Raw genomic sequence first — 24,017 nt, forward strand, 5'->3', positions numbered from 1 at the left:
TACGTCAGAGTTATGAGATGATGCTGAAGTGTGAAAATACAATGTTTGACTCTTGGCTTGAGAATGGCGAGTGGTCACTGTGAAAAAGGAGGTCAAGGTTAAATTTGCTCTGTGGATATAAATAGCCCTTCAGTGATGTCCCCCTGATCTCACCGTTATTATTTATTAATGGTTGTCATGATCTGGGGAGCACATCCAGCCTCGCCATGCAATTTCAGAGCGCTGAAGACGATGACAAGAGGAGGAAGAAGTATCCAACCTGAATTTTAGACCCTTACAATGAAGCCCATATATTTTAGGGTTTAGTGAAACAGGCCTATTTGTTTTGTGCAAAGACGTAATTGCCCTTTTGTTAAACTGCCATATTCAGGATTGCTGACGCTGGTATTTATAACCATTGTTATTGCCAGGGCATATCAGTGGTTAGTTCCCGACATGACTCTGCCTTTTGTTAAGTTTTTTTTTTCATTGACATAATTTCTGTACTCTACAATTAATTTCCACCGAGCGAACCTTAGGCTTGACAAGTAACATTGCACACACCAATAAAATTGTGTTATTTGGCTGGGAAATGATTACAAAATGTCAGAAGTTAAAAGTAATCAACTCCTCTGTCTTGGCTTATTATACAATCTGTTCTTTCTGTTGCTTGTTTCTTGCTGCACGGTCTTCAGCTGCTCAATCACTTCACCTTCTGCTGCACCTTTCAAACTTCTTTCCCTGCAAATGAGTTGTTAGACACAGTCCCTTGGGCAGTGTTGACAGTTCGCTAAGCTAAAACATATACCGTGTACTTGTTACATAGTGAATTTCAATCCAGTTCATGACCTGTTTTTTTTTTTCTTTCTCTCTCCTCTCCCTATTTTAGCAATCTGTCCCCCACTGCATGTAACTGTTACAGCAGCAGCAAACTCGGCTATCGCAGTTCGGATTTTGCAATATTTGTATCTTGTCGGATGGCTTTTCTTTAATAAAGTCGTTCTCTCTTTTGGTCCATGAATTGCAGACTTGAAGAAGTTGATCTGTGAAAAAGTTTTTCTAATGGAATATTTCAACATCTTGGGAAACACACTTATTCACTCCCTTGTCGAGAGTTGGATGTAAAGATGATAAATAGGAAGTTGGAGCCAGCCGTCTTTTATCTTAGCTTAGCATACAGACTAGAAGCAGGGGGAAGGAGCTATAGTCTGGCTCTAAAGGTTAGCAAGTCAGCCAAACAGCACCTGGAAAGCTCACTAATTATCTCGAAAATTTAGAGTTACAAGTTACAGAGGGTTTTGTGCTGGACTATTTTGTGGCCGGGTGCAGCAGAGAGTCCAGGAAGTTACTGCCTCCGGCCAAGAAATAGCCACATATCTCATAACCGCTCCTTATTTTTTAACCTTTGCACAGAGCTAGGCTAACTGCTTCCCCCTGCTTCCTGCCCTTGTGCTAAGCTAAGCTAGCTATCTCCTACATCCAGCTTTCTATTTAGCATATAGACATGTGAGCAGTATCATTTTTCCCAGCTAATCCTCAGCCAGAAAGCAAACAAGTGTATTTCCTGTTCCTCTACTGCCTGCATCAATTCAACTGGCAGGATTTCACCATTCATGATTCGATGATTCATGTCTGTATCACTTTGTATTTGTAAAAAAGGGGGAATGAAAATAGAGCAGATCAAGAGTTTTCTGTGTAGTGGTCCATTCACATCTCTAATGGAAGTAGATTTTATTCTTCCATCTGCTTTAGCTTTTTTTTTTTTAAGCTGGGGGATGGTTGATGAATTTACAGTTTCACCCCCCCCCCCCAAATTATAATTGAGGCATTTGTGTTATGTGACCTACACAGGAGTGAGGTGAAAGCAGCTAGTTTTGTGAGTGACTTCCTCCGTCTGGCAGTCAAAGGATCACCGTTTAAGTATACTGTCCCGTCTAATTTTAGAGCATTCAAATTGTATTACAAACCTTTTAAATCTGTTTTATTGCTGCATGTCATGAGTGTGTTGTTAGGATATTGCCCTTAGTTTTAAAAGAATTATCTTTTACCACAGAACAGCCCAGGCCGGCTCGCTCTTTATGCTTGGCTCTCCGCCAACTAATGTCATGTGAGGCGTCGCTCTGGAGCTGAGGTAAAGAAAGTACATTTTTAATGATTTAGCATTGAGTGCCTTTCTATTCTATATTCCATCATCTCATTTCCATGATTTGTAACTACTTGGTGGCTGGAACGATTCCTTTGGGAGAATAATTCCTTGGCACAGAAGCAGACACTCAATTGAAAATACACACTGGGCAATTTTAATTTGAGAGGATCCTGAAAAATGACCCATTTATTAAGCCTGTTTGATAATCAAAGCTAATGGATCATTTCAATTTTCTTAACTCTGCAACTGCTAAAAGGAAATGAGAGGCTGCTTGTGTCTGGTAATTTGGATATGTGAAATGAGGTGACTTATAATTAAATGGAAGTATGCTTTTGTAATCCTAAAGCTTAATTGTTCGAGTTATTTTGTAAAAAGCAGGGGGTTTCCACTGTAAGGATTAGAGATGGATGAGTTCTCCTACAAATATTAGCCTTTTTTAAAAAAATTATTGCTACCGCTAAAGAAGATAAAGTGTGTGTGTGTGTGTGTGTGTGTGTGTGTGTGTGTGTGTGTGTGTGTGTGTGCGCCATAAGGAATGGATCACTGTGCAGCCACAGATCTAAATCTCCCACAAGGTGTCTCAGATCTGGAGCAAACACAGAGGGACCCAAGGGCATTACAGGTGCATCATGATGACGCACACCACTCATCAATGGCCTAGTCCTTGACAATGTCATTCTAAAACCGAGGAGAAAAAAAAAAAAGAAGAAGAAGAAGCTTCTGGGATGTGTTCAGCGAGGCAGGCTTGTTTACATTCTCCCTTTTCTTACTCCTCCTAATTCTTTCTGGCATGCTTGTTCCTCTCACTCCTTTGTTTTGATGGAAGCTGGCATCTTATTGGTGGAAGCCAAAAGACAAGTTGATTGATCAGGCCGGGGGGTATTGATCAAGCTGATCCTCTGCCATGACCCTTGACCTTCTGATTGACAGCAGCACCTATAATGAGGCCTCAGAACAGAGACCATAGGATAGGGGGTTTTTGGGAAGGGCATCTGTGGGGAAAAAAGAAACCCAAGGGGATGGGTAGCATACACACACACACACAGCCCAGCTCAATCAACTTGGTGCCATTGTTACATTGCAGTGCCCTCGATAACCCCAATTTGCATAATCGGCTTTTGCATTGTTTGGCCCAGACACATTAAGGTGCGGCATTGCATTGTTGACTGCAAATCAGCACGTGCCCATTGTTTGCTCATCTCAATATAGCATTATGCATTGTTTACTTCTGCTGCAGCATGTGTTTTTCTGCTTACTGACTTCACCATCTCACTAAACGCATTATGTTTCCTTTCCCAGCCAGAGTAAAATATACATTACATCTTACGCAACACAGCGTGTCTGCAGAAACCACAACGTTGTTTACGTACTCCACAAACCGCTTCGATTATTTACGACACGCCGAAAGAGAATAAGGTATATGTGTTCTTCACAAAGTCCCCTACATTTTGTTTGCATTGTTTACCAACCACATTCTAGGCATTCCAGCCATTTTTCTCTTGGTTGTAGTCGCCTGAGGACTACACCTCTTTGAATAGTCTTGAGACATTTGGCTTTAAAGCTCTATCTGCAGAGAATTCACATCCAAGCTAACACCATAAACCGGCCTAAACACGGGCTCCCACCTACTCTGTGTGGCTGTTTCCTTGCAGGACAAGCACACCTCCATCAACCATGTGCAATCCACTCCAACGCAGTCCCATAGATGAACGCTGATGTGCAAGCGTGCATGCTCGTACGCGTTTACAGGACGGCGCAGAGCCGTGACACTGGCGCCACTCTATGGCTCTCTTTATGGGCGTTTGGCACGTCATGTTTCTTTGATCGTTCAGATGAGTGTAAACATGACCCGCTAATGAAACACACAGCGTCAAAGCTGTTGAGCAACGAGGCTTGGTTGTATTAATAAAGGCAAAACTTTAATAGGTGTGAAGCTTTTGATATGTGCTCAATAGGACACTTGAGGGAATGTTGACTTTGTCGCTGTTGTGCGGGGCTCGTCCAACCTCTGACAGCCGTTGATTTAGTTTCAGTCATTCTTTCATCAGTAGCATATAGTAAATATTCATATTTAGTTCCTGTATGGAAAAGATCAGGTAGGGTCTGTGATGATTCCCTTTTGCTTGTTGCTCTATGTAAAAAATGGTCACTGTGCACGACGTTGAGCCCTCCTGACCTCCACGCTGCAGGTGCTTTGTTTGGATGGAACAAAATTGTGCTGAGGCGAGCTCTACAGCAGCATTACCTTCGCTTTGAAACCAGTTAAACTGCAGCGACAGTTGTTATCTATATCTTTCATCTGTAATGTTTGAGGTTTTCTCTCCTTAGTGCTTAAAAGTGTTGCTGCTGCTCTGTGGTCACTGCTGTCAAATCTGATTCATCCCTTAACAGCCCGTGTGCAGCCTTATGCAGTCAGTGTATGCAGTAATTTGATTAAGCTTTTTGATCGCTGAAAATCATCTCTTATTTAAGATAGGAAATTAAAGTCTTTTTTTCCCCTTTCTGAGACCATGCTTGTGACCATTAAATGATCAGTGTGTAAGATTTAGGGGCCTCTATGGGCAGAATATGACATTTGCTCTGTCCCCCACTTATCTCCAGTCCCCACCCGCTGCATCTCTTTTGCCTGCCGAGCTTTGTTGACTTGCTCAGATTGTGTTTATTCTGTCATTTTCCCTTGATTTTTGTGCTTCTGGTATGGGTAAGTCGGCTTTGTAGTTAAATGGTTTCTTTTTTGGTCTGTTTTAATTGTGTTTATTGTTGATGTACGATTGGGAGTCTGCACAGGGTGTTTTATTTTGAAAATTTACTAGATTCTTTACAGTGTTTCTGCGGCTAGATTAGACAGATGTGTTGTCCGTCAAAAACAGACCTGGCGCGTATTCTCTGATTCTGATATGGAGTAGCTACATGCCCGTCATCCATCATATGCATCACAGATGGAACGTGAATGTTACGGAAATTAGGGGGAAATCCTAAACACTGGTCCTTTAACATATCCTCTTAAAGCCATCAGTCTGTGTGTTCAAGAAAGTTATTACAAAGTTATGACTTTTTGCTATCTTTCAAAAATGTTTGCTCAAACCTACATTAATTGATTTTGTGGTTAAGCTGTAAACATAACATTGATATATTTTAACATAAAGTTGGTAAACTTGTTAACTTATTTACATGCCGAGGAGAGGGAACAACACTGGTGTTCATTTGAAGTCCGACCGTGTTCACCTGAGGGATGTAAGTGCAATATTCAAGCTTCTTTTAGCTCAGTTTTCCTCTCCACCAACTCCTGAGGGAAATATCTGGCTCATAATTCGCTAAATGTTCACAAGTTCACAACATAGTTGCTAACATTGTCTGGCTGTCATTTGGCACTGGGCAGATAGAATACAATGAGTTTATCTGAGCTTTTTGCAGGCCCTAAACCCAAAACAATGAAAGTAAAACGCTTTTAAGTTGGTATAAATTACTACATATTGTTTACATTTACTGACTGGCTGAAATATTGTTTTGGTCATGTTTTATTAATGTAAAAACAGAAATTTTGTGGTTAAATCTTCATGGGCTGTGATTTTTCATGCATATCTGATGGAAGTACATGGAAGTACAAGTATGGTATCAGGTTCCATAATTAACCTGTAGACGTCTATTTGACTGTACAGTCGGTGTCGAAAGGGCATAAGGCGCTTTAATCTACAGCTCACCAAATGTCACATAGGGTCAGATATACTGTGCCATAAATAATCGGTTTTATGGGTGTATTTTACGATACGAAAGCCTACACAATAATCTATTTTATGCAAAGAACATCTTGCAAATAAGGGAAGGAGGGTTTGAGTTTCAGCTCAATGAGTTCAATGTGTGCATGTAATGCTGAAAATTCAGTAGTGACAAACTGGGAAGGGCTGTTGCATGAATCTGGTCTTAGCACTCTCTTCAAATCTTTCCTTGCCCTAAAGCAGTCCTTTGGTCACCCTAAATGTTTTTAATAAGACCAAGCCATTTTTCTTCCAATGGGCCATATCCCATTCACCTTACCAGACATTTTTCCACTCTTCCTCACACAGATGGATCATACTACCTCAAGCAAAAAGGTCTACAACTCTTCCAAGAAATAATTTCTTTCCTTATTCCTTTCTTGGAAAGCATGCAGTTTCAGCCATCGTTTGGTGAACCGGAGGCCTGAGCCAAATTGTTGTCAGTCCTGGGGGCTTGATGCTTCAACCTGGTTAATACCACTGCAGAAACCACTCTACTTTGTGTTTTTATGGACAAGCGTCACTGCAACTGTATTTCAAGTAGGCCGGCTAATGAGCTTTTTAACCATCTCCATATGGACGTGCTCTAACGTCTAGACGGAGGGGCAGTGGTGGTGGCAAGTGGTGGTGTGCTGACTCTGCCGTACTCTGCTCCCCTGCACATATAATTCTTCCCCACAAGCTGTAGAGTTAAACCAAGGGCAAGCCTTGGGTGCCGTTGGGGACCCATAATGGGTTATTGTTTACCACACAGCTCACAACAGAGGCTAAAATCCAGGATGTGAAGATGATGAGGAACACACTCCTCATGCACATTTACATATGTAGACAGTGATGTGATGTTCAGCGTGGTTCTGTATTTCCTGAAGTGCCCCCCTGAAATATTCAGTTCTTACTTTGGGAGTTAAAGACCCAGGACTCCTGTTAAACTATTTTATATATCTTTTTCACTTTTTGAAATAACTGATCTGCTCAAAGAGGCTGAACAGTGCAGGAAGTTTGGCACGAAAAGAAGCAGTTTTGTGTTACATTAATGTCCTGAATGGTCCATATTATTTAGCCATGCTTCGACTGGAGAGGCAATGGACTTGTGCATCTTACTCAGTGGACTGGATTGTCTCATTGTGTGTCAAGGCTGAGGTAGAAAAAGCTAAGCAGTGTGATTCTAAGGGCTGCTGTTTTAAAAAATTTTGAATAAGTTTGACCAAAGTATTATTGTGTGTGTGTGTGTGTGTGTGTGTGTGTGTGTGTGTGTGTGTGTGTTTTGGCTCTGCAAAGCGGATAAATTTGAACATGCCAGTCTTGCATTGCAGTGTGGATGGGACCAACGTGGCCAGTGCACTTCCACTTGCCAGAAACAGAAAGATATCAACTTTCCGCCACATGTACATCTATTATGCATTTCTATACTCCATGCTAACACGTAGTCTGACGACAGAAAAGTCACAACACACTCAGAGTCACAAAGGCAGCTGCTACAGGATTGAGCTTTACCAGCTCGGGCTAAGCGATGCACATCAGCAGCAGAGTTTGTCAAAGAAATCTACCCATTCAACCACACAGCTTACCAGATGCTGGTGGTGAAGTATCATGCCATTGTTTGTCAACCAATATTCAACAGAAATACAATGAAGAAGAAAATAACTGGCATTTTTTTGCATTATGCTGTGGACACCAGATATTTAGACAATGATCAAAAATGCAAGTGTGGACAGAAAACTTTGGAGAAATAAGTTGCAGTTTCAATTGTCTCCTTGTTCCTCTGTCTTAGTGGGTCTGACTGGAAAGTTTGCATGGAATGATACATGTCGCCTCAGTTCGCCTTCATGAGCTGTTATATAACGGAATCGGGTGCTGCTGACGGCCATTTACTTGAAAAAGTGTATATTTCGTGCTACAAGATGACAAAAGTTATGTAAGGTGGTGTTTTGTTTGCAGGTGGCAGTGTGTACACTACCCAGGCACATACCACCACTTATATCAGGGCTTGGTCTGTTAAAATGTGATGTTTTTGTGGCCTTAAAATGTTGCTGTTCACTAAAATTGTGGCGACTAGGAGAAAACTGCCTTTTGCTCTCAGAAACATTTGTAGTTTGACAGTGAAAATCTGCCTTGAAGGTGCAGATAAGTGGACAGATGTAGCCTGACTGGGGTATATAAAGACAGGACTCTCTGCGGTGAGAACAGCTAGAGGCAGAGATACAACATAGTCACATCCTCTTACTTTCTGTTGCTCTACAGCTGGAAGCTATGACTAATAAATGATGTAGCACTTGGATAAAGGAAGAAGTTGGGGGGTGGGATTGGGATGACATATAGAAAAAAAAGGCTGGAATGTAATATATCATAGCACGGCAATACAAATGCACTTAGGAGAGATGATTAAAGTAGGACACAACCACGTGCTTTGAGTTAACTTCACGTTCCCTGTGATCCACGAGGATCTACTATCTGACTTACTGCTATCTGCTGTGTAGGGTTCACTAACTCACATCTGTTAAGATGGAATAATTAGCATCTCAGTTTTCATCAATAAAACGTGACATTTTGTTGATTTCCTGCATCACAGCGGACAGTAATCTGACTACTCTCTGCTGTGAGTATTTCACACACCACTCGGACAATACTCGGATTATGTTTTGATTCTCAAGCCGTAACACAATGGCGAGCTCTATTTCCCAGTGTTCACATATAGAATGCCACCGTCCTGAACTGGCTGCCCTTCCATGCTAAGCGCATATAAATGACAGCTGTCATAAGCATTAGAAAAGATTAAACCCGATTTGCGCGAATGTATACATTTTCTGTAATCTTTGCGATATTCTGGTTAAAAGTAACAAACAACACCTCCAGCTCCGTCAGCACGTATTGAGAAGTGCTTTCTTTCTTTTCTTTTTCTTTTTCTTTTTTTCTTTTTTCTTTTTCTTTTTTTTTTTTTTTACCAGAAACTGCCTGCGTGACAGTTTTCATGAAATCACTGAAAATTCGACCTGGTATGAGTTTGTAGGTAGTGCAGGATTATACTCTTAAGGGCTTTAATGGGTATTCTGTAAAGGCATTTTATTCAGAAAGAGCCAAGGTTATAGCCTCTATTATGAAATCACCGCTTTTATTTTCCTTTCACATCTCCCAACCATTCAGAATTCCCCCATATTTACTGTCAACCTAATCTGCATTATTCTTTAACGTGTTAACATTGTTGACACTCGAGTGTATATCACTTTACTCTCCAGATCTCACACAGACACACACACACGCACGCACACACACAAAAAGGCAAAAGCATTTAGGTTTGCACTTACGAACAGCCACAGTCACAGATTAAGCTGGGTGCATTAATGGATTATAGGACAATGTTTTTTTCCTATTCCACTCGCACTGCTCCACAGTTGCTTGGATGACGTAGTGGGATTATTGTACATTACTGCAACCACTTTTCTCTAAACAGAAGTGATAGGGACACCGCAATGGCTGCCTGCATCACCGTAGTGCAAAGTGGAGTGCCAGATAAAGTTTGAGGATGCTTTCGCTCTACGTGCTCTAGACGAAGTTAATTTAGTTTCTTTTCTTAACACGTCATAGTCGATCAAAAACAAAAGTTAAACGCTTTTGGATTATTCACCGACTGAGCTCCGTGTTCATACAACGTGCTCAAATTTTACTCAAATCACCAAGCTGTTACTTTCAGACCGCACAGATGTCATCTCTCTGGGTCAGAAGTGAGTGGCAAGAGAGACAGAGAAAAAGCCCCAAAAATGTTTGCATGCATTCAGATAATGATGTGGATAATCCTAACAATGTCATTTACTGCTACAACTCTTTATATTCCACTTAGTGCAGTTTACTGTGTAAATAGTAAACATGGGCAAAGATCAGTCCACACCACATGGCTTTTATTTTACATGTGAGGATAGATGTTCGGGTTTGGACATTAGAGACAACTGCATGACAAAAAGCTCAGATAATCTGACTCAGATAATTGGGGGTTTCTTGTTTTTGGTTTTTTCCTTTTCCTGATTCGACAGTGTCAGAGGTTCGTGATCGTCCAGCTGTGTTTTATTCACTGCCGACCCCTGACTGATCTCAGCATCATGCCTCTCTGAAAGCCATGCAGCGGGTTCTACTTTACGCACTGACTCAGATTTGCAGTGGGATTTGCAGCATTGCACAGGGGCTCCGTGACATGAACCGTCACAGGTCATTGGGTTAAGATGGGATGTTGTCTTCCTGGCCATCAAATCCAGGAATAACTGGGAATCAGCCTGTTTTGAAAAGGAGAGATAGTGTGACGCTCTCTCGCTGGCAAATGGCAGAGCCGAGGAGGCACACAGTTTGAACTCTGTGCAGGTCGATTGGTCCGTGCCCTGAGGGGTTGGGTGGTGGGTGCAAGACTATATTAAAACAATTCAGCTCAATCTCCTTGCATAACGGAGGGATGGTGAATGACCTTTATGTGAGCATGTTTCAAAGGGTCCCCCCCCCCCCCCCGCCTTCAGTCTGTACATAGTGTACCAATCTGAACGGATGCTGACTGTAAGACATTAGGTCATCTTTTCTATCTTCAGCACTCATGTTCCTTTACAGAGAGCAGGAGTGACAGTCTGTTCTTAGGTGAAGAATGTAATTACAGGACTGGAGAAGTCTTTCACCTTCTGTCATGATACTTTGGCACCGTAGTGGGCTTGCATTTCCACTTTCCCTCAGCGTTAACTTCTGATATCAAGTACGTTTTATGAAAAGCCTCTTGCAGCACATTGCAACACTAAATTACATTTAAGCCTGTGACCCTTGCTGGTTGAAAAAATATAGGCCAATTGGGGGGGGGGGGGGAGCCTGCATTTTAGCACAAAGTGTGCATCAAAAGCAAGCAATCTCGGCTAAATCAGCAAACTTTGAGACGAGGACCCAAACAAAAACTCTTTCAAAGAGATGGAAGTGTTGCCACACAACCAGATCTGAAAGGAAAATGTGTGTTAACAATCTGTCATGCGACCGTGTGGACACACAGAGTTATCCACTCCCTCCTTTGACAAGATTTAAACGTGTGGTCCATGTGAAACTCCGCTCCCAGCTACTTTCAAGGTCAAACACCTTTCAATATGTCATATCCCCCTGCCCGAGACACAAAAGGAAATATGTGGCCCAAAGTCGCAACACCATATGAAAAAGAAAGCAAATATTTAATGTTTGTTCTCTCTTCTCTTTATGGTAGGTGGCAAGTTTTGGCTGTCTAAACACACATTTACAACAAACAACCGTGGGAGAACAGAGAGGAGACACTGACATTCCAGCTGACGGTTTCTATGGAAAGCCATTAAGGGTCTTCTCCGCGTCAAAATACTCTCTCAGTAACAGCAACATCGGCCAAAAGATCGTTTGCATCTCACTCAGCGGCCGAGGCTCACGGAGGCTTCGTCACTGCTCTCAAAGGCTCATAAGCCTTCGTCGAGAGTGTGGTTTTGAAACTCACATCCATCTCAAGTGACGGGTCAGTAAACATTCGGATGTGTGAGTCAAGCTGAAACTTACAAATCCCTCACATTTTTCTTTTTCAGATCCCTTTAACAATCACTGTGTGGTTGTAGTAAATTGGACTAAACTTAAATAGGAGTTAAGTGAGTTGAGCAGATTAGCAAAACTAAATAAATAACATGCAGAAAATATGCATATCAGTGCACTCATTGCCATTTTGTGATTACAAACAAAGTTTGTCTTTCAAACAGAAAGAAGAGAGGACATTTGATCCATAAAATTAAGGTAAGAAGTGCTAAGGCTTTGTCATTGCTCCCCCATTACCTCTGTGATCTACCGCTTACTTTATTTTGAAAAGACATTAATGGGAAACATGACTTTGACGGGGCGCTTTGGTGTCCCTTTACAGAATACATCACACTTTACCAAAATTAAAATCCAAGACTTTCCAAAAAGTCTGTGAGTAGCCTTCTGGTAGCTTTAACTACACAAAAACACATGGTATATATTGATTTCTATGGATTGCAAATATTATTTTCAAACATTACAGAATAAAAGCATTGAACTCTCAGTCATATTTGGCACAATATATATAGTTTATTTCACAGTAGATTTTAAATATTTCCATTGCACAGCTTGAATGCATATCTATAGGAGGGCCAGTGTCATCATCTAAGAGTCTGAATATGAAATAAACTTTAAAACACAGCTTTCAGGATGGATTTCAACAAAAAGCAACAAGGACTGGAATAATTCTCCCATGTTCTCACACTGCTTGCTTATGGTCCTGTGTTGTGGACTTGGTGGAAGTGTTGGATTGTTTAAATTGTAACCGCTAGAGGGATACATATACGCCTTTCAAACTCCGTAAACACCATCCTATCACTATGTGCCATGGAGGGAATTACCGTGAGTGAGAGTTGCCTACCTGTGTGACTTCCCACTTTGAAAAAAAAAAAAAAAAGAAAGAAAGAAAAAAAGAAAAGAAAGAAAGAAACAACACAGCCCCGGAACATTTGAAACATGAGTTGTTCTTAAAAAGACTTGAGAGGGAAACTGCCTCTAAAGCGGACGACGAGCTCCGACTCCTCCAAGTGTCTCTGCTCCAGGCAATCAATGAGGACCGCGATGCTTACTTCTGCAGCTCTCTGTCCCTCTTTCTCTCATTCGCCTTACCAGATACTATAGTGCATTTCAACTTTTGTACAGGCACACAGGCAAAGGGAAGTTTGGATTCCATTTTTGATCACAATTTACCTCTTGTTTCCTGTAATAAATATGAGAGGTCGGTTTGTTGTCACTTTTCTTTGGAATCTAATATGTGCCATTTCTCATGCTGTTTTACGGGTAGGATAAGGAAACAACAAAAAGGTGTGACAGGAGCTTGGCGGACAACTGTGGATTTCTGCGAGTAACTCCTACCGTCCAAAGGGGATGAGGGGGGCATCGGCCGGACCCCCCTCTTGATTGATTACTTATTAGTCATCCCTTTGGCTAAATGGGACCCATTGAAAAGGCACCGTGGAACACATACATGAATCAAATATTCCTGTGTCCCCTGAATGTCTCCAGAGTAGTTTTGCTTAAGAGAGGGGGTCGTGGCTTAGCATTATAAAGAGGGAAAAACAGCATAGCTTTATGGGTTTATTTAGACAGTTTCTACGGTTTGACATTCTACCGCTGTAAAAAAAGACAGAGGGAAAAACTCGAGAGGATTCCAAAGAGGAGAACATTGTGGACATACATTTTTTTCTAGTTATTCCGTTGTTTCTTTTATTTTTTTCCTCTTATTTTAAATATTTTTTTGCCATTTCCTATCCCGAAAAATGAAACTTTGGACATCTCCCTGGGTGTCTTGCCTGGTGATTCTCATCTTGTGTTTTGGATCAGAGTGCGGGACAGTCCGGAGAAAGGGGAGATCCAAGAGGGAGTTGGTGCGCATTAGGGAGGCGAAAGCCACCATCCCAGGGGCTTGTGCCACACGTCTGCCCCGGGGCAAACGGTCTTTGCCCGGCTTGGAGCGACGGGTGCTTCGCCAGCGTCGGCGCTCCTCTCAGGCGGAGGAAAACTCTCCAGACCGGGGGAAAGCTGTCTATTTTACCGGCAGGGGAGACCAGCTACGGCTGAAGCCCGGCGTGGAGATACCCAGAGGAAATTTCACCCTGGAGATGTGGATCAAACCGGAGGGAGGTCAACGATCACCCACAGTGATTGCAGGTAGGATAGTCTACACATCCTCCATCCAATCGTCAACCCAACTCCTTCTATTAGTGAAACTCCAACGCGAGTTAAATTGCAAAATGAGAAGTAAACATGCATATGTGCAATATTTTATCCCAGTGTCACGTAGTCTATCTAACAAAGCAACATGCAGTTTCAGCGAGTTGAAAATGAGTTCATCTATCAGACTAGACAATGATGTAATGCTCTGAAAAGTATAGCGGATATTTTAGGTAGTGCAAGCATCGGGTCACTGAAGATTTTGATCATATTTAAGTTGGCCACCTTACAGAGAGAAAATCGCTGCAATATGATTTTATTTCACCCCAAAATAATCATTTTCCTCTCGTTTTTCCACTTTGGAATGCTGATTTCTGCGGGTTACGATCATAAAATCTAATTGAGGAGTACGGGCAGCAGATACAAGCTACCGCATCATTTGACCGGCAGCTGATGTCACTGTGCGTAAAATGTAATTTCTCTCAACCGACTTGGCTATTTTAAAACTATGATGTAATGGCCAAAACTTTGTGAGCGAGCACGTCACGTTAGGCACAAAGCGGGAGAGATGTGTTGCATGCGTAAGGCGCTCAAGGCACGCAGCTGAAGCCGCAAAGCTTGAGTGTCCCCCCCAAAAAAACCGACACCTTTGGATTGGCTACCGGACTTACGGGACAGGACTGAGAGATCCAGGGTTTCCCTTCCTGCCCCAAAAATGTCCTGCTTGTGTTTGTGCAGTGTGCTTTCACCGGTGGTGTCTTGCACAGCCTCTCCAAAACGGAGACCACTGTGCGAAATCACGGGTTATTCGGCGAGTTTCTAATTTAAGGCACAATCAGATAGTGATGATGCATCTCTGTCCACTGACTGCGCAGAGGAGGACACCAGACACTTGAGCAGATCCCTGTCGGAGGAGGAAAGCTTGGCACTTAGTAGTTGTCACTTGTTGTGCGCACTCCTTTTTGCCCTGCCAGCTCTGCAGCCATGCGTAAAGGGGCACCAGAAAGGTGTTAAAACTGTTCTGCATCATCTGTTTTGACCAATGGCGCTTTTGTGCATTACAGTATAGGACAGTTTTTTTTTTTTTTTTTTTGTTTCTTTTCCTTGCCGATAGGGAGCGTTGCATACACAACTCATTGCCTGCCACAGTACTTGTGCAGATGGCTGCCTTTGAACTGAACTGAACTGAATTGAACTCCTCAGCCTCCTGTATGCCAGTCTGCACATTTGGTGACTGTACGAAACCATATGAGTAAATTTACATGCTCCTTTATTTTCTGTCTGTCTGGATCCCTCAAAACAACTGCCTGCCCCACCACCACCGCCACCACCACACATAAATAATCATTTATGTGTGTGTATTGAGATACAGTACACTTTTAGGTAGTGCTAGCCAGTTGGCAGGCACATGCTCTGCAAAACCAATCCCTTGTAAGAGTCTCAAACTGAGGAAGAGGGGGGGTGAAAGGGTCTGTTGTGACCTGAGCGACTCTTAGATTTACAAAGGATGGACACAATAACACGAACATCTGTACAGTATAATGCAGTCCAGTGCAACAACACAAATAATGACCACCGCAGTGATGGTAGGGTTGAATGAAGTCCTGAAGATTGGACTCAATCTTAATAGAAAATGATCATTAGAGCCTTTGCAGATGTGGATCAGAGTATTTTGTACAGGTGTTGTTGTTGTCCCCCCTTCCCATCTTGTACTGGCTTCTGCCTGATAGAGATTACTACTCATGCATAATCTTGTGTGTTCATTTTTAAGATTTACTCCCATTGTGCTCACATCAGTGGGACCAAAAGAGCACAAATATGATGACCAAACAAATTCAATAAAGCCTAATCTTTTAAATCCAATTCAGGCCTCAGAAATCCCACTGCCTCTAGAAATGCTCCATCCCCTTGTTTTGATCCCAGCACAGTGTTGTTTGCAGCAGCAGCTGTTTTTTTTTTTTTTTTTTTTTTTTTTTTACTGTGTTGTTTTGACCACCGCAGTTTCTCTTTCTCCCTCTCTTTCTTTTTCATTTGTTCTTTGCTTTTCTTTCATCCACATTTCAATTCATCATTTTGCCACATGTTGACTTACTGTATGTGGTTGTTTTCTGTGCAGTAGGTGGGGAATCATCGCACTGTGAGCACAGTCTCTGCTTGAAAAATGAAAACTGGAAGCTCTGAAGTGGTCTGGTACTTTTGCATCCTTGGCCAGCCCTGGTGATTTGTTTGTATCTTGCGCACACACAGTTCTTATAATTATGTGGATATCTTCATCTAGCAACAATGGCTGAGAAATATAAAGGAGAAACTTGAAGTTACAGAGTATTAAATTTGCACTTGTATACTCTGATTTGACGATATGATGAACTTGAGTTGTTCAAGTGGAGTATTTTTTTTTTATAAGAATTCCTTGGCGAGGTAGAGCAGGACCACCTTTGGGTGAAAAGAGAATGTTCAGGGATCAATGGCTCTTACTTTGTAGACCACAAATGACGGCTCAAACCCATCATCAAATACAAGTGCGGATTGTCTTGTGCCCTTTAAACTGAAGCACAAGACTTCTAGAAGAAAAAGTGTTTCCTGTGCTGTCATTTCCCGAGTGTGACAGTTACATGTGGTCAGAATTGATCCCAGGTTTGAAAGCATTTGAAACGTTGTAAGAGTTTATACACACACACACACACACACACGCACACACACACGCACACATGCACACAGGCACGCGCACACGTGTATGTGCACATGCCCACACGCACACAATCAGAACATCAAGTTCTGTGTCCAAATGTTATGCAAACTTTGTTGTGCCCTATTAGCCCTTGTATCCGGGTCACGTTGGGTTGTCCCGCATCAAAGGAAGAGGAAAATAAATCACAAGAGGCACGGAGGCTTTCTTCCATGACCTGGCGGGGACAATTATTTGCAGACGCTGGCAGATGATTGCGCCGATAACAGATATATTTTTGTGCTGTCTTCTGGTGTGATGACACACACAAAAATTTACTGAAAAACAAATTTAGCTCATTGAGGGTCCTTTTTTTACCAATGGATAAAGACTGTATCCGCTTCCTGTGTCATCAAAGTCAAATGTAACTGGGATACTAAGAGGAAGATGAATAATCTTGAGATCATGACTAATTACCTGGCAAGTGGTTGGAGTTTGAAACACTGAGTGTAACACTTACCCTCAGCACTCGTTTCCTCAACAAGAAACATCTTCACAGTCTTCTTATTAGTTTGAATCATTATCATGGTCATGATATGACAGTGCCTCACTGTGCTTTAATGAGTGTTTGGAAAAGTGTTGCTGAATACCCCAGATCCTGATTAATGTGCTCACATTTAAGACTTTCTGTGATGACAGTGTCACAGTATAAGTTAAAGTGCAGAAAAAAAGTGATTCTAATTGATGTCATCTGACATTCAGACACATGTTGAAGTGCTGCCGTTAGATCATTTGTGACTCACTTAAACTAGTGAGTTGATTTAATTCAGTCTGGAACTTGACAGTCAAGTCAAATGTTTAAAGTCAAGTGTTTTTAAGTGCTGTGATGACATTTTTATAATCAATATCCTTGTTATGTTCGTCAAGTTTGTTTTTAAAATATCAATGGAATTTTCCATTGTCTCCTCAGGGAGATAGCTGCGGCGGTCACTTTAGTATGACTATGAAAAGTGCCTTTCTTTGACCTTTCAGAGCCAGAACAGCTCAAAAGTAAACGGAGTCTTCATTGTTCCCTTCCTCCCTGCTTTTTATCAAGTCCTTGTGACATTTTTCTTTGTGTGTATGTGTGTGTGTGTGTGTGTGTGTGTGTGTGTTTTTTTCTACTTATTCTTTTTTCCTGAGTGTGTTTTTCTTGGAAGAAGACAAATGGCAAGTGCAAGGAAGGTTGCCTTTGAACCTGACAGGAACAGCTCTCTACCGTGGCGAGTGCACATGCAAATCCCTTCGTGCTTGCATGTGTTCCTGAGAGGACACAAATGTGTACTTCAGCGTTTCAATTTGTCTGCACATGTGGGAGTGTGTGTATTTGTTCATGAGCATGTATATATGCATGTCTGCATAAGTATGTGCACTTGTGTGTGTAGGTGTATTTGTGTGAGCCAGAGGAGGCGCAGTGCAGGGTCTGGAAAAGTGTAGTGTGTTAGATTAATTGAGCATGGCAGAATTATGACAGCTGTTTACACTAGGAACCCTACGAGCATTTTAGCACACCTTTTAGCCTTGAGTGCACTAGTTGACAGATGGAAGGCTTTTTCCTTCCAGTGTAGTGGAAAGCCTGAAAACGTCATCCACCAAAGGACTGACCTTGATGCTGAACCCAGCCCTCACTCTTTGAACATTAGTCCCTTGAAATACCAAGTTAATGAATGCATACTGGAGTGTGCATCTAATTAGAGACAGGTCAAAGTTAGCTGGATGTCCGTGCAATCACCATTAGCCAGCCACTTATTGCAGACTCAGGTAGCCTAATCGATGGGGAACAAAGACATCTGACTGGACAAGTACATTGAGGAAAAGATGTGATCACCACTATGATTATCATCTTATAATTTCAGACCATAGTAAAGGTAGCAGAGGCAAATATGAAGGGTATTTACAGGCATGTAGTGCACAGAAGCAACTTCAAAGGACACTTCATACATAAATGGGGCTGAGTGTACAGGTTACAGATTGAGTGTCTCTTTGTGGATAGACATAATTGCCAGAAAGCCCATAGCTAGAACTGCTACCCTGACAGCAAATCCCAGGAATGTAGTCTTGTGACAAGAGTGGAGTTCTGGTCTCTCCCCAGAATCACCTGCGAACACAGACTGTCACATGCTGAGAATGGACCTTGTGAGGCATGTCAAGGTGCTTTGGAATCTTTGCACGCTTTGACTTGACCGTATGAATATATGCACATAGTCACGAACATGCTTGAACACACACACACACACACACACACACACACAGACATGAACTTGTGTGCCTACACACACGTACCTCAACAAGCGCTAAACAAACAAACCGTTAACATTCAGAGATCCCCTAAGAAGTGAAAACACATTACCATGCTGAAGCTGACACACACGGTCCAAGTGAAACAGGAAAAAGGTGTTTTGGTGCCTCTACAAAAACAAGGCTTTAGCAGAAAACTAGCCTTTTCTGGCTACCCCACTGGCAAGGGACATTTTACATGAACGGCTTTAAATGCGCTCAGTGTTCATGAAAAGCCAATACAGAGAGATTTCCATGGGGGTCTCCCTTTGCTAAACATGCACTTCAACCCAATTTCCAGGACAACACACACTTTTAGATATATATATATATATTTTTTAAATAGCTCCTGAATCTCAGAATCTCAGAATCATCAGAACATTCCAGAGTGATCTATAGCGTTCAGAATGTATACATTGAAATCAAATTGGCATATTGTTCAATAAATACTGAAAGGAAATTAGCATTAAGGACTGCATCCATGAAACTTGAATAGATCTCAAAAATGTCTTTTCTTGAAAAGTGGACTGAAAGTGTCAGGTGACCGCTGAGCTATACTTTGTATTACTGCTGGTAATCTTTCATGTTCATGTCTGGAAGTACAAGCAGGCATGTATTAATTTACTTTTTTTTTCCATTCTTTCTCCAGGTCTATATGACAAGTGTTTCTACGCCTCCAGTGACCGAGGCTGGCTGCTTGGCATCCAGGCGGTTAGTGAACATGGGAATCGTGACCCCCGCTTCTTCTTCTCCCTTAAAACTGACCGTGCCCACAAAGTGACCTCCATCCACTCCAACACTCGCTATGTTCCCAACCAATGGGCACATGTGGCAGTCACATATGATGGTGTGTACATGAAGCTCTTTGTCAATGGCGCCCAAGTGGGTGTCAGTCGGGAGCAATCTGGTGATGTCTTCAGCCATTTGACCAAAAAGTGCAAAGTGCTGATGATTGGGGGGAATGCACTGAATCACAATTACAGGGGGTCAGTAGAAAGGGTGGGTCTGTGGAGGCAGGCCCGAGGGCAGAGGCAGATTATCAGGGATATGCAGGGCCACGAAGACCCCCAAGATCTACCTCAGCTGGTCATTCGTGAGACATTCGAGCACCCAGGCCGGAAGTGGTTGACTGTAAAAGATGGTAGCTTTCCTCAACCTGAGCAGGGAGGAGGTGGACGATTAGGGTTTCTGGGTGGTGGTGGAGTTGGAAATTCTGAGGGATTACTGGACACAACACTAGAGCCTCCAAGTTGTGGTCAGACTGTCTGCGACAATGTTGAGGTCATCAAAAACTACAACCACCTTTGGACCTTCCGTCGGCCCAAGAAAGTACGATATCGTGTCATAAATATTTGGGATGATGCACGGATGAGGCCGACTGTATCAGATCACCAGATCAGCCTGCAGCACCAGCAGCTAAATGATGCCTTTAGCCCATACAACATCACCTGGGAGCTTAGCATTCACAACGTGACCAATTCCTCCCTTCGAAATCGGTTAATTCTTGCAAACTGTGATATCAGCAAAGTTGGTGATGATGCATGTGACCCAGAATGCAACCATCCGCTGACAGGGTTTGATGCAGGCGACTGCATGTCTGGCCATCGGAGCCGCTGCCCTGAGCACAAACAGGGGAATGGTATATGTGACCCTGAATGTAACTGGGAAAACTTCTTCTATGATCTTGGCGACTGCTGTAACCCCAATGTGACGGATGTGACCAAGACATGCTTCAACCGCTCTTCTCCACACAAGTAAGATCCCTTTCTTCACATTATGCATGTTATCACGGTTTCAGCACTGGTAATCCTCTTAAGTGGTTTAATAAACACAAGACCTACAGGCATAACGAGTAGGATTTTCCCCCCCAAAAATGCATAAACTCATCAAAAAGTCATTTCAATCATCATTTGTAAGCGATTAGAAGTGTGTGGCAGTGTCTGTGTCTGCAGAGATCCTGCCCTCTGCCTGTATTTTCCTATTTTGCTGTGTTCGAGGCGTTTCTGGGCGTCAACCTTTAGGCAGTGGGTGTGCACTCCCCAGCCAATAACAGAGCGGAGGCCGTGTGGGCGGGACTCTCTAAAAATGTAGCGACCAGGTGCCAGATCGTAAGCACGCGTCCAAGAGGAAGCTACGAGCCGGGGAGGAGGGGCAAACTTTGAATGTTGTGTTTACAAACCACAACCGACAAATCCTCCTCATTCTGCCTTTAAATTCACCAAAAAAGCTTTTACCAACCACAGCATTCCTTGCTTAATTTGATACATTTTTTGGTTGACATGATTGAATAATTTTGGTAAGCCAACTCCACACCATAGCCTCACATGCCTAGAGTAAATCAAACAACAAATCTTTCCATACATGTGTCCCTGAAGAGAGGTTTTGATGTCTAGTCCTACTGTTTCCTGACCATTTGGGCTGAGGCTGAGTGTAACATAACACCCAGCCTGTGTGGCCTGGGAAATCCTCTGGGAGCAGCTAGTCCAATCTAGCCTTGGCCTGGTTCAATCAGTGTTCCACACTTAAGCGGGGCAAAACAAACGCAACCGGATGACTTTCCTGGTAGCAAATGCCCAGGCCAGACCGCTCATTTTCGTATCAATTTTTCAACAACTCTCCCCACCTTCTTCTACTCTCCTATACCCAGTGGTCCTAATTAAACTGGCTTGATTGGAGGAGGGAGTTGGTTTGGAAAGAGTGACATTCTAAACAGAGCATAAGGGCAATTAGAGGTCAGAAGAGAGTTCACTTTGACTTTTGCTTGTAGCAATGGGAATTTTTTTCAAAGACATACTGCTTTCTCCAGGAAACCACTGAAAGACATGTTTCCAGGGGAGGCAGGTATGGTTCCCTAAACATGGGTGCCTGAAAGGATTTTCCAGCTAATAAAGTTCGCTTGCACATGAATATGAGTAGTAGAGAATCTCCTAGGTGTACTGTACATCAAGCAAGAGATGTGGTTTCGTGCAGCTACTTAAGGAGAATACAGAGGCCTTCGCAAATGCATGCAATTTTTTGTTTTTGTGGTAATCTCATTGTGGCTAGCAGATGATGAGTAAAAGCTGGCAAAGAAAATAAATCTCAGGAATTTGCTGTAACAAGGTTTGTGCCAGACCTCCAATAGCAGGATTGTTTGTTTCTTGGTGCACTGAAACTCAACACGGTAGACTAAGACATTTTTGTGGACAGTGCAGGGGGTCTTTATGGCTAAACCAGAATAAGAGACAAAAATGACCAAAATTCAGATGTCTGGCAATATTTCCACTGTCATGTGAGGACCAGTTAAAGGGAGAAAAACTAGTAGGCCTAGTGTGTGGGATTGTTTGGGTCTTTCTGATAGCATGAATCAAGGCAACCAGACTGTTTTCAATCACAGTTAAGCTGGAAGCATTGTCTGTTTGGCACTGTCCTGTTGTTTAAAATGACCGCTAAATAGCTACATAATGACATCTAATTGACAACATCAGAGGGGAAGAGCAGGTGGGTTTGCCGTGACTTCCGCTTCTCAATTCCCACCACATCCCTTCCAGCTTAGTCATCATTAGAAGCTCATTCATCAAGTGGAAGGCAAACTACTTCATTTAGACATCAGCCATTGGCAAAACGCTTGCCATTGCAATGTTCGAATCTCCCTGCAGGCATTTGAAGGATGGGCTCATGAAAGGAAGGTTACCAGCTAGAGAGAGAAAGAGACAGACAGAAAGAGGACAAGAGAATTCTCAGTTTAAAAAAAAATAAATAAATAATAGATATAATCTCCTCAAGTGGCTGCTTATTTTGCTTTGATTATGGTATGTCTGGAGAGACTTGCAGAGAGCTGCACTACAAACAGTTTGACATTCCTCCTTAATTATGGAATTCTGGATGAACAATGTACTGCGTATGCAGGGGAACAATGGTTGTGAGGTCCTGCATTTATTTTTGCAGCGTTTGCGCCTGTTACCACTTAGATGTAGTGTTTTCAAAAATCTGGCTAACACAGGACACAGGCAGCTCTGTGGTCCTGCAACAGTCTCTCCTCTGAAAATACCATTGATAATAATCCCCTCTCTTTCCCTCCCTCCACATTTGGCTGAGAGAAATATTTTGCATTGTTTTCACAGCCCTTGGTTTTGACACTTCTTATGGTTTTAGTGGTATTCGATGTTATCTGACAGTATGCATTGTAAGGCTGAACATTCTTACGTCTGGAGCTTGGGACATCTGAATTTGCGGCTGTAATTTATACACTGTGAATTTACGTTATGTGTGCAGAAAGGCGGAAAGCAAATGGCACTCTGAATAAGTTGTTTGAGAAGCTGATATGTGTGTTAGACTGTCAATGAAAGATGAATGCATTATCCAAGCAACTGGACGGAAGATCAATCCCACAATATCAGAACTCATCAGAGTCAGAGGGTTTTTGTTAGCACCTGAAATTAAAATGCTTTTTTGGAAACACCACCCAAGCTAAAGCATGATGGATGCACAAACTTTGCAAGGTGGATATCAGGCCCATTTCATTTTTAGGCGTCAATATGTTTTTGGGAAATGAAGTTCTGGCCTGGCTTTATCAGAGGCTATTATAGGTCATCTGTTTTCCCTTGGCCTCTGTCTCTCTCCCCATCCTGAGTCAATACCTCTCACTGTGGCAGGTTAATGGATGGACCGCTCTTTCTCTTGCCTTCACTCCCTCTCCCTGCTGTATTCTAGCTCAGAGCGGGGAGCTAATCCCCAGGGCCCTTGACTTGGGTGTTTTACAGTTGGTCGTCTAAACCTTAAGCCCCCGTCCCATAAAACATAATGGAGTGCTTGGGCGTAAATACCAGGACTTTGCACTTCCCCTTTAAAGCCATAGCGCACTTATAAAAGCACCTGTTGTCAAGGTTTCACCTGTGATCTCATGGGGGCTGATAGAAGTCTTTCTGTGTAACTAGGGGACTGAGGGCAAAGTGGAGTAAGGAGGGCTTTATCTGGACTAGTTGGCAGGTAGGGCAGTTCCATCTGGTTCTGATTGGATAATTTGTTGCCAGATACTGTAGATGGTATTTTAAAAATATGACACATCAGGGAATTCAGTTGAGAATGCCTCGGCAAGGTCACTGTGGTTCAGAAGTCTAGGAAGGCACTGAATGCAGAGATTCGCAGAGATTCACAATTTTTCTGCCAGGATTGAGAACATTGGTTTAAGAGCCCCAACTTCATAAAGGAACTGGGAGAGTTGGCGAGCATTGTCACCATCCCATCATGCAATCCATACGTCTCCCGCTTTTTCAAACTCTCAGCAACGAGGAGTCACGTCAGGACCTCTGGAATCCGAGCGTTGACACTGTTCCTTTGCATGTGTCTTCTTTGGAAGGGGAAAAATAATCAGGGTTGGAAGGTTAAAGAGGAGAGTGCAAGTATAGTAATAAAGGCAGAGATGAATGATGGGTTTAGGGGCTGTGGTGTTGACCGACTTGATGACAGGAGAGCTGAGGGCCCC

At 42.6% G+C, this 24,017-nt stretch overlaps 1 protein-coding gene across 1 annotated transcript in view; it reads left to right on the forward strand.

Annotated features, from left to right (window-relative positions):
• Window positions 1-12,630: 12,630 nt before the first annotated feature.
• The window catches only part of pappaa (pregnancy-associated plasma protein A, pappalysin 1a), an 86,030-nt gene continuing 74,643 nt past the window's right edge, over window positions 12,631-24,017 (forward strand). The window contains exons 1-2 of the mRNA XM_076758736.1: window positions 12,631-13,569; window positions 19,203-20,307. Coding sequence (XP_076614851.1) covers window positions 13,179-13,569; window positions 19,203-20,307 — 1,496 coding nt within the window. The 5' untranslated portion in view covers window positions 12,631-13,178. The remainder of the gene's footprint in view (window positions 13,570-19,202; window positions 20,308-24,017) is intronic.

Source organism: Chaetodon auriga, chromosome 19 (genome assembly GCF_051107435.1).
Source record: "Chaetodon auriga isolate fChaAug3 chromosome 19, fChaAug3.hap1, whole genome shotgun sequence".
NCBI classification, from domain to species: domain Eukaryota; kingdom Metazoa; phylum Chordata; class Actinopteri; order Chaetodontiformes; family Chaetodontidae; genus Chaetodon; species Chaetodon auriga.